Source organism: Pseudophryne corroboree, chromosome 9 (genome assembly GCF_028390025.1).
Source record: "Pseudophryne corroboree isolate aPseCor3 chromosome 9, aPseCor3.hap2, whole genome shotgun sequence".
Classification (NCBI taxonomy): Eukaryota; Metazoa; Chordata; class Amphibia; order Anura; family Myobatrachidae; genus Pseudophryne; species Pseudophryne corroboree.
Window position 1 is genome coordinate 396,141,837 of NC_086452.1, and position 14,797 is coordinate 396,156,633.

Genomic DNA, 14,797 nt, shown 5'->3' on the forward strand with positions numbered 1-14,797 from the left:
TTTAGATTCAGAATTGGTCTGACCGAACCGTCCGGTTTCGGAACAACAAAGAGGCTCGAGTAGAACCCCTCCCCCCCGTTGGGACGGGGGAACGGGAACAATGACCCTCTGTTGACACAATTTTTGTATCGCTGCCAGCACCACGTCCCTTTCCGGAAGAGACACTGGTAAGGCCGAAATGAAAAACCGGTGAGGGGGCACCTCCCGAAACTCCAGCTTGTATCCCTGAGACACAATCTCTAGGACCCAAGGATCCAGGTCTGATTGAATCCAGACCTGACTGAAGATTCGCAGACGGCCCCCCACCGGTCCGGACTCCCCCAGGGAAGCCCCAGCGTCATGCGGTGGACTTAGTAGAGTCAGGGGAGGACTTTTGGTCCTGGGCGACTGACACAGCAGGCGACTTCCTTCCCCTTCCTCTACCCTTTGAAGCGAGGAAGGACGAACCTTTTCCACACTTGTATTTATTGGGACGAAAGGACTGCATCTGCTGATGTGGTGCCTTTTTCTGTTGTGTGGGAACATAGGGAAGAAAAGAGGACTTACCCGCAGTCGCGGTAGAGACCAGGTCAGCCAAGCCGTCCCCAAACAAGACAGTACCTTTGAAGGGTAAAGCTTCCATAGCCCTCTTGGAGTCAGCATCAGCATTCCATTGATGTATCCACAACGCCCTCCTGGCCGATATTGACATGACATTGGCTCTTGATCCCAAGAGACAAACATCTCTCGCCGCATCCTTCAGGTAATCTGCAGCGTCCTTGATATAACCAAGAGTCAAAAGAACATTATCTTTATCAAGTGTATCCATATCATTAGCTAAATTCTCTGCCCATTTAGCAATAGCACTACTCACCCATACCAACGCCACAGCAGGTCTGAGCAATGCACCCGTATTAGCGAAAATGGACTTCAGAGACGTCTCCAGCTTGCGATCCGCCGGATCCTTGAGAGCTGCCGTGTCAGGAGACGGAAGCGCCACTTTCTTATACAAACGAGATAGAGCTTTGTCAACATTTGGAGACAACTCCCATTTTTCCCTGTCATCAGAGGGGAAAGGATACGCCATGTAAATCCTCTTGGGAATCTGCCACCTCTTGTCCGGTGACTCCCAAGCTTTTTCACAAAGAGTATTCATTTCATGAGAGGGGGGAAACTTCACCTCAGGTTTTTTTTCCTTAAACAAGCAAATCCTTGTTTCCTGTACCGCAGGTTCATCAGAAATGTGTAAAACCTCTTTTATAGCCACAATCATGTATTGAATACTCTTAACTAATCGTGGATGTAACGCAGCCTCAGTGAAATCGACGTCGGAATCAGAGTCCGTGTCGGTATCAGTATCTACCACTTGATTAAACGGTCGCTTTTGCGACCCCGATGGGATCTGCACCTGAGACAAAGCCTCCTCCATGGACTTTTTCCACATCTGTGTCTGTGACTCCGACTTATCCAACCTCTTTGATAAAGAAGCCACATTCGTATTAATCGTACTAAGCAATGCGAGTAAATCAGGTGTCGGCTGCGTCGACAGGCCCAAATCTAGACCCGCATCCGCTCCCCCAATAACCTCCTCCGGTGAATAACATTCAGCCTCAGACATGCCGACACGTAGTAACGACACACAGACACACACAGAATGTCTCAGCAAGGGGACAGGCCCACTAAGAAGCCCAGATAGAGAACACAGAGGGAGTATGCCAGCTCACACCCCAGCGCCCATATATCCCCTCAAGGGATATATGTGACCAGCGCTGCTTAAACCACAATAAAATGCACCACAACTACGCCCTTCCCGATTAGCTCCCCGTTACTGTGAGAGGAGTTGCGGAGGTCCCGGGCAGCGTCTCCTTCAGCCGTGTGTTGGAGGAGAAGATGGCGCTGTGAGCCGCGCGACGAAGCTCCGCCCCTTCCCGGCGCGATTCAGCCCGCCAAATTTGAAAATATAAAATGCCGGCGGGGGTCTGAGAAACAGTGCCGAGGCACCGAAAAGTCTTCTGCCGGCCCCGGACCTCAGTAACATGCTGCCCAGGGCGCCCCCCAGCGCCCTGCACCCTGTGAGTGCCTTTCCTGATAATGTGTGGGAGCATGGAGTGCAGCGTTACCGCTGCGCTGTACCTGGTCACTGAAGTCTTCTGCTGTCCTGAAGTCTTCTGTTCTTCTCATACTCACCCGACTTCTTTCTTCTGGCTTCAGTGAGGGGGGTGGCGGCGTGGCTCCGGGAACAAGCAGCTAGGCGCACCAAGTGATCGAACCCTCTGGAGCTAATGGTGTCCAGTAGACGAGCAGCAGAGCCTTTAAACCAAGAAGAAGTAGGTCCTGCTTCTCTCCCCTCACTCCCACGCTGCAGGGAGCCCGTAGCCAGCAGGTCTCCCTGAAAATAAAAAACCTAACAAAAGTCTTTTCAAGAGAAACTCAGGAGAGCTCCCCTAGTGAGTGTCCAGTCAGTCCTGGGCACAAAGTCTAACTGAGGTCTGGAGGAGGGACATAGAGGGAGGAGCCAGTTCACACCCAGTTTAAGTCTTTTCAGTGTGCCCAAGCTCCTGCGGATCCCGTCTATACCCCATGGTCCTTTTGGAGTCCCCAGCATCCTCTAGGACGTAAGAGAAAAGGAGATACAGGTGTTGAAACAGTCTATTGATTCTATGGCTAAAGCAGCAGATACCAGAAAGGCTCCTCAGCCCCCTCTGTTAGTTTCACATAAACGCTCACTGCATACTTACCTACTCTCCCGGAAGCTGCGGGAGGCTCCCGTTTTTTGGGGTAGCCCCCCGCACCCCCGGAAGAGTGGGCAGGTCTCCCGCATCCTGCTCGCACCCTAGTGATGCGAGCAGGATAGAGAGATAACCTCCCGCATTTGCGGGTCCGTCGGGTGGAGAAGGGGTTAAAATTACGCAAATCGCGTCATTTTAGCCCCGCCCCCTTCCCGCAGACCCGCGAATCGCGGCATTTCCCGATGCGGGGGCGGGGCTTAGTGATGTCACAGTCCGGCCCCGTCCCCCGAAGACACATGCAGCGTCTCCTCTCCGGGCTTCTCCCGGAGAGGAGACTTACAATGTAGGTAAGTATGGCTCACTGCTACAGGTGCTCCAATCTGATTCTGATCAGCCTGATGTGGATGATGATGATATGGATGAGGACAGCTCTCTGTCCCCAGGTGGAGGCCCTTCTTCACATACCGGAACAGGACGCAGAACCAAATGAGGAGTTGTACTTTAATGTTAGACCAAAGACCTCAGTCCCCTTTCCTGTGTCTAAAGAATTACATTCTCTGGCCAGGGAGGCATGGTTAAACCCTGATAAGAAATTTAAAATTCCTCAGAGGTTTTTAGCTACTTTTCCCCTCCCAGCTGAGGACAGGAAGGTATGGGAAAAAACCCTGTCAGTCGATCTGTCTGTATACAGACTAAGAAATTGGTACTGCCGGTGCCAGGGGCTATATCCCTAAAAGCCGGCTGACCGTAAAATTGAGACCACTCTCAAGGCAATATATACGGCAGCTGGTGTAGCACAGCGCCCCACAATTGTTTGTTGATGGATTTCCAGGGCATTAGTCAAATGGTCTAACACTGTTATTCAGTGCTTAAAGTGGTACTAGAGAGGTGGTGGAACTCACCCCCCTCCCCACGGCGCCCATGTAATAAAGGTATTGCGCAAAAAGGGGGTGTGGTCTCAAAAAGAAAGGGGCGTGGTCACACAATAGTAATAATGCCCACAGTAGTAGCACCCAAGTGTAAATTTTGAAGTGGGGGTATGGAAAAGTGAAGGTTGTAATATGTGCGCGCCGATGGCGTGCGCGCTCCTGAAAAGGGGGCATGGCCACGCAAAAGGGTGTGTGCCCTTCAGTGTAGTTTACCACACCATATACCCCTTATACACCACAATAACAGGACCCCTTTCACATTATAGCACACAGTATGAGCCGAAATTCACATTATACCACACAGTATGAGCCGAGATTCACATTACACCACACAGTATGAGCCAAATTCACATTACACCACACAGTATAAGCCAAAATTCACATTACAGCACACGGTATGAGACGAAATTCACATTATAGCACACAGTATGAGTCGAAATTCACATTATAGCACACGGTATGCGCCGAAATTCACATTATAGCACACGGTATGAGCCGCCATTCACTTTATAGCATACAGAATGAGCCGAAATTCACATTATAGAGTGACAGAGTGACAGGGAGAGTGACAGCAGGGACATGGAAAATGACAGCAGGGACATGCAAAGTGACAGCAGGGACATGGAGAGTGACAGCAGGGGCATACAGTAGGCACTAGAGAGAGAGAAAGGCAGCAGGGTAAGATTACTGTTTAGCAGCGGCAGTGGTCTGCGGTGCTGTGGATGAGTAGGCTGTGGTAGGCGTGGAGTGGAGAAGGCTGTGGGCCTCGGAGATAGTGCAGAGGAGGGGGCTGTGGGCATGCAGAGGTCCGAGGGCGGGGTGGCAGAGGAGGCTGAGGGCGGCTGCAGTGGATCGGGAACCAGGCTGGCTTTATTATCCCTGCCGCCGCATCGAGCTCCTGGGACCACGGTGCTAATATTTCAAAACTGCTGCGGACTGGCAGCCAATCAGCGACAGATTTGAACTAGTAGCGCCGCAGTCACAGGAGCGCGATGCGGCGGCAGGGATTATAAAGCCAGCCTGGTCCCAGATCCGCTGCAGCTGGGAGTCTGGAACCAGGGCTCCCAGTGCGGCGGCGATGGTAGGGGCGGAGCGACGGAGGGCGGACCAGGAGCTCAGCTTCTTTGTCAGCCCATACAGTAATGCCCACAGCAGTAGCACCCCTTATACTATGCCCACAGTCAGGGCCGGTGCTAGGGTGTTCGGCGCCCTCCTGCAAACTATCAATTTTGCACCTTTTTACAAATACAAATGTGAACGATCTCATCCTCAGAGCTGTAACTACAGATTTTGGTGCCCCCCTCAAGATCCATAAACATCCGGTCATAAAAAAATTACCTAAAATATAGGGGCGTAAAATAATTATGTTGCACAGTAGTCTCCATTATTCAAAATTACACCACACAATAGTATCACTTACATACATTACGCCAGGTAGTGCCCCTTATATTCATTACGCCAGATACAGCCCCCTTTTACATATTGCACCAGGTAGAGCCAGTCACACATTATTCCAGATAGAGCACCCTTTTACACACTGAGCCAGGTAGAGTTCCCTCTTACACTTTGCGCCAGGTAGAGCACCCTTTTACACATGCCACTTCCCCCAAAAGGAGGAAGAGCCAAAAATATTGGGGCCGCAGAATAGTACCAATTCACATTACACTGCACAGTAGTGTTCGCTAGTCACATTACACCACACAGTAGTGTCCGTTACTCACATTACACTGCACAGTAGTGTCCGTTACTCACATTACACTGCACAGTAGTGTCCGTTACTCACATTACACCGCACAGTAGTGTCTGTTAGTCACATTACACCGCACAGTAGTGTCTGTTAGTCACATTACACCGCACTGTAGTGTCCGTTACTCACATTACACCGCACAGTAGTGTCTGTTAGTCACATTACACCGCACAGTAGTGTCCGTTACTCACATTATACTGCACAGTAGTGTCTGTTAGTCACATTACACCGCACAGTAGTGTCCGTTACTCACATTACACCGCACAGTAGTGTCTGTTAGTCACATTACACCGCACAGTAGTGTCCGTTACTCACATTATACTGCACAGTAGTGTCCGTTACTCACATTACACCGCACAGAAATGTCTGTTAGTCACATTACACCGCACAGTAGTGTCCGTTAGTCACATTACACTGCACAGTAGCGTCCGTTAGTCAGGTTCCAGACTGCACTTGAATTATTATTATTATTATTATTATTATTATTACATTTTATTTATAAGGCGCCACATGTGTTTCGCAGCGCCGTACAAAGGACAGTACAGGGGACAAAACATTGCATTACAGTAAATAAATAACAGAAATAAAGTACAGGTAACATAGAGCACCACACATTCTCAAGACATAATACAGCTAAGATGTAAGTATCGAGGGATACATTTTACATATGTTACCTTATACTGTACTATGGTGTATTTTCTACAATGCATTGCTGTGCATTGCTGTTATCAATCTGTTATTAATCTGATACATTACCATGCATGCAGCAGATGAATTTACTGTATATATTTATGAAGGGGCCAGGACGTTGCACTCTCTAATGGTTAGTCAAACCAATGAGGTGGCAGGCGACACCCCCTCTGTGGACTGGCAACACCCCTAAACATGGGCCCATACCACTGCATTCCCCCGGTGGGCTCTACATGCCCCAGTCCGACACTGAGCAAAACCCAGGACATTGATGGTCTTGCTATGTCCGCACCTTCAGATCTTCCCTCCATTCGTTCATGCCATAACTTTTCGAGATCTCTGGTTGGAAGATGTTCATTTTTGCCATAGAAGTAGCCAAACGGGTGAGTGATTGCCGCCCACTCCCTCCAACTCCAACCAGCAGAGCATTACCTCCCGGCTGCTTCAGGACCCGGCAAATCCGAGATAGATGTTCTAAAACATATCTGTTATCAGAAAACACATAGAAAATGTCCATGACTGCAAGACTAATTAAATAAAAAAGGTGCATATTAGAATATTAAAAAAATATAATAAGAATAATATGAAGTATCCATGAATAACTCTGTGTTTAAAATTGACCAGCACTCCCATTACATTATAAAGAGTAATTAACAATTCTTTATGTGATTCTAAGTCATTAAAAAGAGTCTGAAAAGAGTCTGAATAAGTTTTAGGCAGAGGGAGCAATGTATTAATAATACAAACAATAACCCATAAGATGAAAAGTTAATGGTTCTGCAACCAGATATGTCCTAACAGTTCAAAGCATTTACAGGATTAGTTGTACTCGATAAAACCAGAAAGTTATCTGCTCTTAAGTTAGGTAGTAACGTACCACATATGCCTTACCACATTCAGAGTAACAGAGGATTATTATTGACAGGTACCCACCTAAATATAACAAGGTTCATGCAAGTTTTGTGGGTCTGGTTGTATTCTTCCAGACATCTCTCCACAACATCATTGAACTGCTGCACACTTGGTACCTCAGCATAGAGGCGCTCATCTCCTTCCAGGTCAGGGTTCATGTAGTCACCGAATAGCAAGTTTCTAATGTTTTCCTCTGAGAACTGCAATATTTCAGGCAAAATCTCTATATAACTTAAAATTTAATATATGGGAAACCGCAGACTCTACTGTAATTTGTATGGATATTAGGGGCCAAATGTAATAGGGTCTGAGTTTTTTTGTGTGGGACAAAGTCGCACCTTCTCGCATAATGTAATAGCTTAAATTCGGCCTATGTAATAGCCTGCAAGTTTTTACGTTTTCTCGTATCAAAACTCACACATTATAATGTGAGTTTCAAAACAATATGCGAGTTTGACAAAAACATGCACAGATCATTGAGATCCATGCATGCTTCTGTCAGTAAAAGAGAAAAAATAGATAAAAAGTAAAAAAAATTAAAATAAACTGAGGAGGTCTATGTGTGTACACATAGACCTTCTCTCCCGAATGCCGTCCTCCACGTGACTTGTGTCACTAGGAGAGCCAGCAGCCAATCAGAGTGCACCATGTAGTTCCTGCCCTCTGATTGGCCATAAGCTCCTGCGCTGTCAATCACGGCTTCCCCATAGACTTCTATGGTAAGAATTCTCCATAGAAACCTATTGTGGGAACTGTGACATTATGAGGTTAACTGCAAGGTTAATAGAGGTGAACCACAAGGTTGACCTTAGGAGAGGAGGTCTATGTGTACACACTTAGACCTCCTCAGTTTGTGTGGTTTTTGGGATAGTTTTAACCCCTGGAAGCCTACTTTGAACTGAAGAGGACCGATCTTTACTAAGAAGAGGTCAGTATTTTTTTTGTACAGGTTATGTGGATTCTACATGGAGAAGAGGGCCGATGAACTACAGGGAATGTAGGTAAGTATGTGTGAATGTGAGTTGTGAGTGTGCAAGAGTAAATTAATAAACTTTTACTTTCACAGTGTGTATGTACTGTCTTTTTTTTAATATTTACTTTACAGGGGGACTACAAGTAGCAGCAGGCCCTTTAATGTCCTGCATGTTGGTACTTGTAGTTCTCCACGTACTAGCATGTAGGGGAGGCTTTCTAGAACCTATAGTCTCACCTGTAAAAGACAATGTTAATTCTATTTTTTACACTTCTATCAAATCGACACTCACCAACTAGGGATACCGGGTCAGCCCCGTGCTTGAACACTAGCCTTGGGTGACCTTGAGGGGGGAGGCCTTTATTTGGGGGGGGTTATCACTTCCCCAGGGAACCCTGGCCAGGGTTGATCAGTTGGGAGGGGAGGGGGGGGGGGGTAATGGTACAGCCGTGGGGTCCCATATAAGCATGTCCCTGGGCAGTGGCATTACCTCCCTGGCTAGTAGAGTTCGGTGCTGGTTTAAAAAATAGGGGGAACCCTTACGTCTTTTTCCCCCCGTATTTTTGGAACCAGGAATGGTCCAAGAGCACAGTGCTGGTTGTTAAAATACAGGGGAACCTCAGTCATTTTCCCACTGTCATTTTTCAACCAGGATCATCTCAAAGAGCCTGTGGCTGGTTATGCTTTTACCCCCAAGTCATTTTATTTTCAACTTTTTTTTTTCAGCTGATCTACTTATAGGCAAGTTTTTGGTCATGTTTTAGGTCCAAGTTTAAAACTCGGACCCTATTACATTGGCCGAGTTTTATGTTTTCCATAGAAAAACATCTTTAGACTGAGTGCTTTAGTGCTTCCATATAAAATACAAGCTTTTCTAATGAACATTGAAGCGATGACAACAGAACTCATACAACTTATACATAGATAATTTACAGATGTTTACACTTATGTACTATAAGCATGCTAATACATGCTTGGGTTTTTTTTCTAATAACTGGAACACTCTGCATCACTGGTTCCCAAACTGTGTACCTATGCACCCTGGGGTGCCAGGGATGGTGGTCCATAACCAATTAAAATTATTTATTATTTTACTTAAGTGAAACCAAAACCAGTGCTAGAGGCTACCAACCATAAAACATGTGGATAATCAGAAGTATAACTATCCACCAGTATATAACAGAACCTAAGGATGACATGTAGGCACAATTTACATAAATGAATAATTTTATCCAAATTTAATCAATAAAAATACTCTTATCCTTGGGATGACATGAAAATAAATTAAGATACTCTAGGGCGCCGTTATTCAAGAAAGTTTGGGAACCACTGCTCTACACAGAAGTCTAACAGGGAGGTTTATCAATAGCTTGGAGAGAGATAAAGTACAGTACCAACCATTCAGCTTCAGTCATTTTATAGGCTGCATTTGAAAAACGACTGATTGGTTGGCACTTTGGGGCCTATTCATAAAACAGTGAAAAGTGTGGAGAAGTGTTCCAGTGGAGAAGTTGCCCATGGCAACCAATCAGCTGCTATGTATAATTTTATAGTATGCAAATTCTAAATGTTACTTCAATGCTGATTGGTTGCCACAGGCAACTTTTCTACTGATTCACTTCTCCACACTTTTCACTGCTTTATGAACAGACCCCTTTATCTCTCTTCAAACTTTGATAAATCTATGACTGACTTAAAACACATCCAAGAGTTGACAGCAATCTGATATCAGTGGGAAATAAAATCAGAGGTCAGTAAAATATGTCACTATCTTTACATCATTAAACTATTAATAGTATTTCATGCCTCCCAACATGACCCTCTCCAGGAGGGACAGAATGCTCTGCTCCTGGATTTCCCTCTTAATTTAGGATTGCCATCACCTGTGCTGAAACACCTTTCTTATCCATTACCTGTTCGAAACAGATGCCGGCAGTCTTGAATTAAGAGAAAAAATCCAGAAGCAGAGCATTGTGTCCCTACTGGAGAGGGTCATGTTGGGAGGTATGGTATTTGCTACAGCAGCTACATCAATTATTCTGGGCCTGAATAGGGTAACCCACACATTGCATTATCAATCACTGGCATCCTTTATCGCCTGGGTATTACTAATTTTGTTTTCTGACATATTTTTAAATAACAAAACAATGGGTCTGCAAAACAAAGCAGATCTTTATAAAGTGGTCAGTAATATATGAATAAAGCGCAGTTTGCTACTCACAGGCGCATTTCCTTCCTTTAGGTGCTCAAAGACAGACTCAACATTTTCCTTGAAATGATCCTTCACAACATCTTTTATTAATTTAAAGAGCCAGGACCTGTCCTCGTCATCGACTAAACGATCATAAAACACACGCAGCACTTCATGCACAAACAGTCGCACCATGATGCGTTTATTTTCCACCGACTCTTTCTTGACAAGCAGGCAACCTTGTATCACTCGTGAGAAGTCCCGCAGGTTAAATGTATAATGAGATTTAGCAGGTGTGGGTAACAGGTGTTCCATGGCTTTCTTGTATACCTACCAGTCGGAGACATGAAATAAAATAACATGGAGTGAAAGCTGAAGCTCCTACATGTCAGACAATAGAGCACAATTCAATGTCATTTTATTATACTTCTAACAGTAATTAACACTACGGTATAATGAAAGTTCACGTAAAATGAATGTGCCAATTTGATAGTGTACCACATAATGGGGGTCATTCTGAGTTGTTTGCTCGCTAGCAGATTTTAGCAGCATTGCACACGCTAGGCCGCCGCCCTCTGGGAGTGTATCTTATCTTAGCAGAATAGCGAATGAAAGATTAGCAGAATTGCGAATAGAAAATTCTTAGCAGTTTCTGAGTAGCTCCAGACCTACTCACAGATTGCGATCAGCTCAGGCCGTTTCGTTCCTGGTTTGATGTCACAAACACACCCTGCGTTCGGCCAGCCACTCCCCCGTTTCTCCAGACACTCCCACGTTTTTTCCTGACACGCCTGCGTTTTTCCGCACACTCCCAAAAAATGGCCAGTTTCCGCCCAGAAACACCCACTTCCTGTCAATCACACTCCGATCACTACAACGATGAAAATTCTTAGTTCGGACGTGAGTAAATCTACTAAGTTTTGCATGCGCATTTTAGCCTTAATCGCTTCGTTGCGAAAATCGTCAACGAGCGATCAACTCGTAATGACCCCCAATGGGTCTAATTCAGAGTTGATCGCAGCAGCAAATTTATTAGCAGTTGGGCAAAACCATGTGCACTGCAGGTGGGGCAGATGTAACATGTGCAGAGAGAGTTAGATTTGGGTGGGGTGTGTTCAAACTGAAATCTAAATTGCAGTGTAAAAATAAAGCAGACAGTATTTACTCTGCACAGAAACAAAATAACCCACCCAAATCTAACTCCCTCTGCACATGTTACATCTGCCCCACCTGCAGTGCACATGGTTTTGCCCAACTGCTAACAAATTTAATGTTACGATCAGGTCTGAATTACCCCCAATGTCTGATTGTAAATAAAGTACTTAATAAATGTGCTGTTATTATTATAATTATTATGGCAAAAAGTTATTAATAAATGTGATATTATATTAGAACGTGGCACATATTGACGATTAGCACATTAGCATCCGACATCACAAGAGGAGGCGGGGCTGCAGCACTGACCGGAGCATCAGAATGGTGTGTGTCCACATTAGAGATGAGCGGGTTCGGTTCCTCTGAATCCGAACCCGCCCGAACTTCAGGTTTTTTTACACGGGTCCGAGCAGGCTCGGATCTTCCCGCCTTGCTCGGCTAACCCGAGCGCGCCCGAACGTCATCATCACGCTGTCGGATTCTCGCGAGGCTCGGATTCTATCGCGAGACTCGGATTCTATATAAGGAGCCGCGCGTCGCCGCCATTTTCACACGTGCATTGAGAGTCATAGGGAGAGGACGTGGCTGGCGTCCTCTCCGTTTAGAGAAGAGAGAGACACAGTATTTTGGTGAGCATTATTAGGAGGAGTACTACTATACTGTATACTACTATACTACTTGCTGAAGTGATATTTATAGATTAGATAGTGTGACTGTAAGTGTATTATCTGACTTGTGGGGGAGACACTGACAGTGGGGAGCAGTTAGAGTCTGAGAGCAGGACTCAGGAGTACATATAACGTACAGTGCACACTTTTGCTGCCAGAGTCAGTGCCACACTGCCATTGTTGTGACCACACTGACCACCAGTATAATAATATATTTTGTGATTGTCTGCTTAGGCCTCGGAGTACTAGTTGCAAGTTGCAACGTGACCTGAAGTGACCACCAGTTTAATAATCAATCACCACCAGTTTAATATATATATATATATATATATATATATAATTGTATATAATATATATATATATATATATATATATATAATATTGTATACCACCTACCCGTGTTTTTTTTTTTTTTCATTCTTCTTTATACATACTACTATAGTAGCTTACTGTAGCAGTCTGCGGTGCTGTGCTGACCTGACACTGTCCAGCAGGTCCGTCATTAGTCATTACATAATAAATATATATACAGGTTGAGTATCCCATATCCAAATATTCCGAAATACGGAATATTCCGAAATACGGACTTTTTTGACTGAGAGTGAGATAGTGACAACTTTGTTTTTTGATGGCTCAATGTACACAAACTTTGTTTAATACACAAAGTTATTAAAGTTATTGTATTAAATGACCTTCAGGCTGTGTGTATAAGGTGTATATGAAACATAAATGAATTGTGTGAATGTACACACACTTTGTTTAATGCACAAAGTTACAAAAAATATTGTCTAAAATGACCTTCAGGCTGTGTGTATAAGGTGTATATGTCACATTAATGCATTCTGTGCTTAGATTTAGGTCCCATCACCATGATATCTCATTATGGCATGCAATTATTCCAAAATACGGAAAAATCCCATATCCAAAATACCTCTGGTCCCAAGCATTTTGGATAAGGGATACTCAACCTGTAGTACCTGTCCGGCTGCAGTACTAGTGATATTATATTGATTTCATCTCATTATCAATAATTTATCATCCAGTCTAGACTCTATATTAGCAGCAGACACAGTACGTTAGTCCACGGCTGTAGCTACCTCTGTGTCGGCACTCGGCAGTCCATCCATAATTGTATACCACCTACCCGTGGTTTTTTTCTTTTCTTTCTTCTTTGTACATACTACTATAGTATAGTAGCTTACTGTAGCAGTCTGCGGTGCTGCTGAGCTGACAGTGTCCAGCAGGTCCGTCATCAGTCATCATTACCTAATAAATATATTATCTACCTGTCCGGCTGCAGTACTAGTGATATTATATATACATACATATATATATTGATTTCATCTCATTATCAATCATCCAGTCTATATTAGCAGCAGACACAGTACGTTAGTCCACGGCTGTAGCTACCTCTGTGTCGGCACTCGGCAGTCCATCCATAATTGTATACCACCTACCCGTGGTTTTTTTTTTTCTTTCTTCTTTGTACATACTACTATAGTATAGTAGCTTACTGTAGCAGTCTGCGGTGCTGCTGAGCTGACAGTGTCCAGCAGGTCCGTCATCAGTCATCATTACCTAATAAATATATTATCTACCTGTTCGGCTGCAGTACTAGTGATATTATATATACATACATATATATATTGATTTCATCTCATTATCAATCATCCAGTCTATATTAGCAGCAGACACAGTACGTTAGTCCACGGCTGTAGCTACCTCTGTGTCGGCACTCGGCAGTCCATCCATAATTGTATACCACCTACCCGTGGTTTTTTTTTTTTCTTTCTTCTTTGTACATACTACTATAGTATAGTAGCTTACTGTAGCAGTCTGCGGTGCTGCTGAGCTGACAGTGTCCAGCAGGTCCGTCATCAGTCATCATTACCTAATAAATATATTATCTACCTGTCCGGCTGCAGTACTAGTGATATTATATATACATACATATATATATATATTGATTTCATCTCATTATCATCCAGTCTATATTAGCAGCAGACACAGTACGGTAGTCCACGGCTGTAGCTACCTCTGTGTCGGCACTCGGCAGTCCATCCATAATTGTATACCACCTACCCGTGGTTTTTTTTTTTCTTTCTTCTTTGTACATACTACTACAGGTTGAGTATCCCATATCCAAATATTCCGAAATACGGAATATTCCGAAATACGGACTTTTCTGAGTGAGAGTGAGATATTGAAACCTTTGTTTTTTGATGGCTCAATGTACACAAACTTTGTTTAATACACAAAGTTATTAAAAATATTTTATTAAATGACCTTCAGGCTGTGTGTATAAGGTGTATATGAAACATAAATGAATTGTGCGACTGTAGACACACTTTGTTTAATGCACAAAGTTATAAAAAATATTGGCTAAAATGACCTTCAGGCTGTGTGTATAAGGTGTATATGTAACATAAATGCATTCTGTGCTTAGATTTAGTTCCCATCACCATGATATCTCATTATGGTATGCAATTATTCCAAAATACGGAAAAATCCGATATCCAAAATACCTCTGGTCCCAAGCATTTTGGATAAGGGAGACTCAACCTGTATAGTATAGTAGCTTACTGTAGCAGTCTGCGGTGCTGCTGAGCTGACAGTGTCCAGCAGGTCCGTCATCAGTCATCATTACCTAATAAATATATTATCTACCTGTCCGGCTGCAGTACTAGTGATATTATATATACATACATATATATATTGATTTCATCTCATTATCAATCATCCAGTCTATATTAGCAGCAGACACAGTACGTTAGTCCACGGCTGTAGCTACCTCTGTGTCGGCACTCGGCAGTCCATCCATAAT

General features: G+C 44.2%; 1 protein-coding gene across 1 annotated transcript in view; it reads right to left on the reverse strand.

Moving 5' to 3' along the window:
* DNAH12 (dynein axonemal heavy chain 12) overlaps positions 1-14,797 on the reverse strand; it is a 320,238-nt gene that overhangs the window by 112,230 nt on the left and 193,211 nt on the right. The window contains exons 41-43 of the mRNA XM_063940858.1: positions 10,181-10,480; positions 7,008-7,186; positions 6,367-6,559 (exon numbers count right to left, since the gene is read on the reverse strand). Of these exons, the coding sequence (XP_063796928.1) occupies positions 6,367-6,559; positions 7,008-7,186; positions 10,181-10,480 (672 nt within the window). The remainder of the gene's footprint in view (positions 1-6,366; positions 6,560-7,007; positions 7,187-10,180; positions 10,481-14,797) is intronic.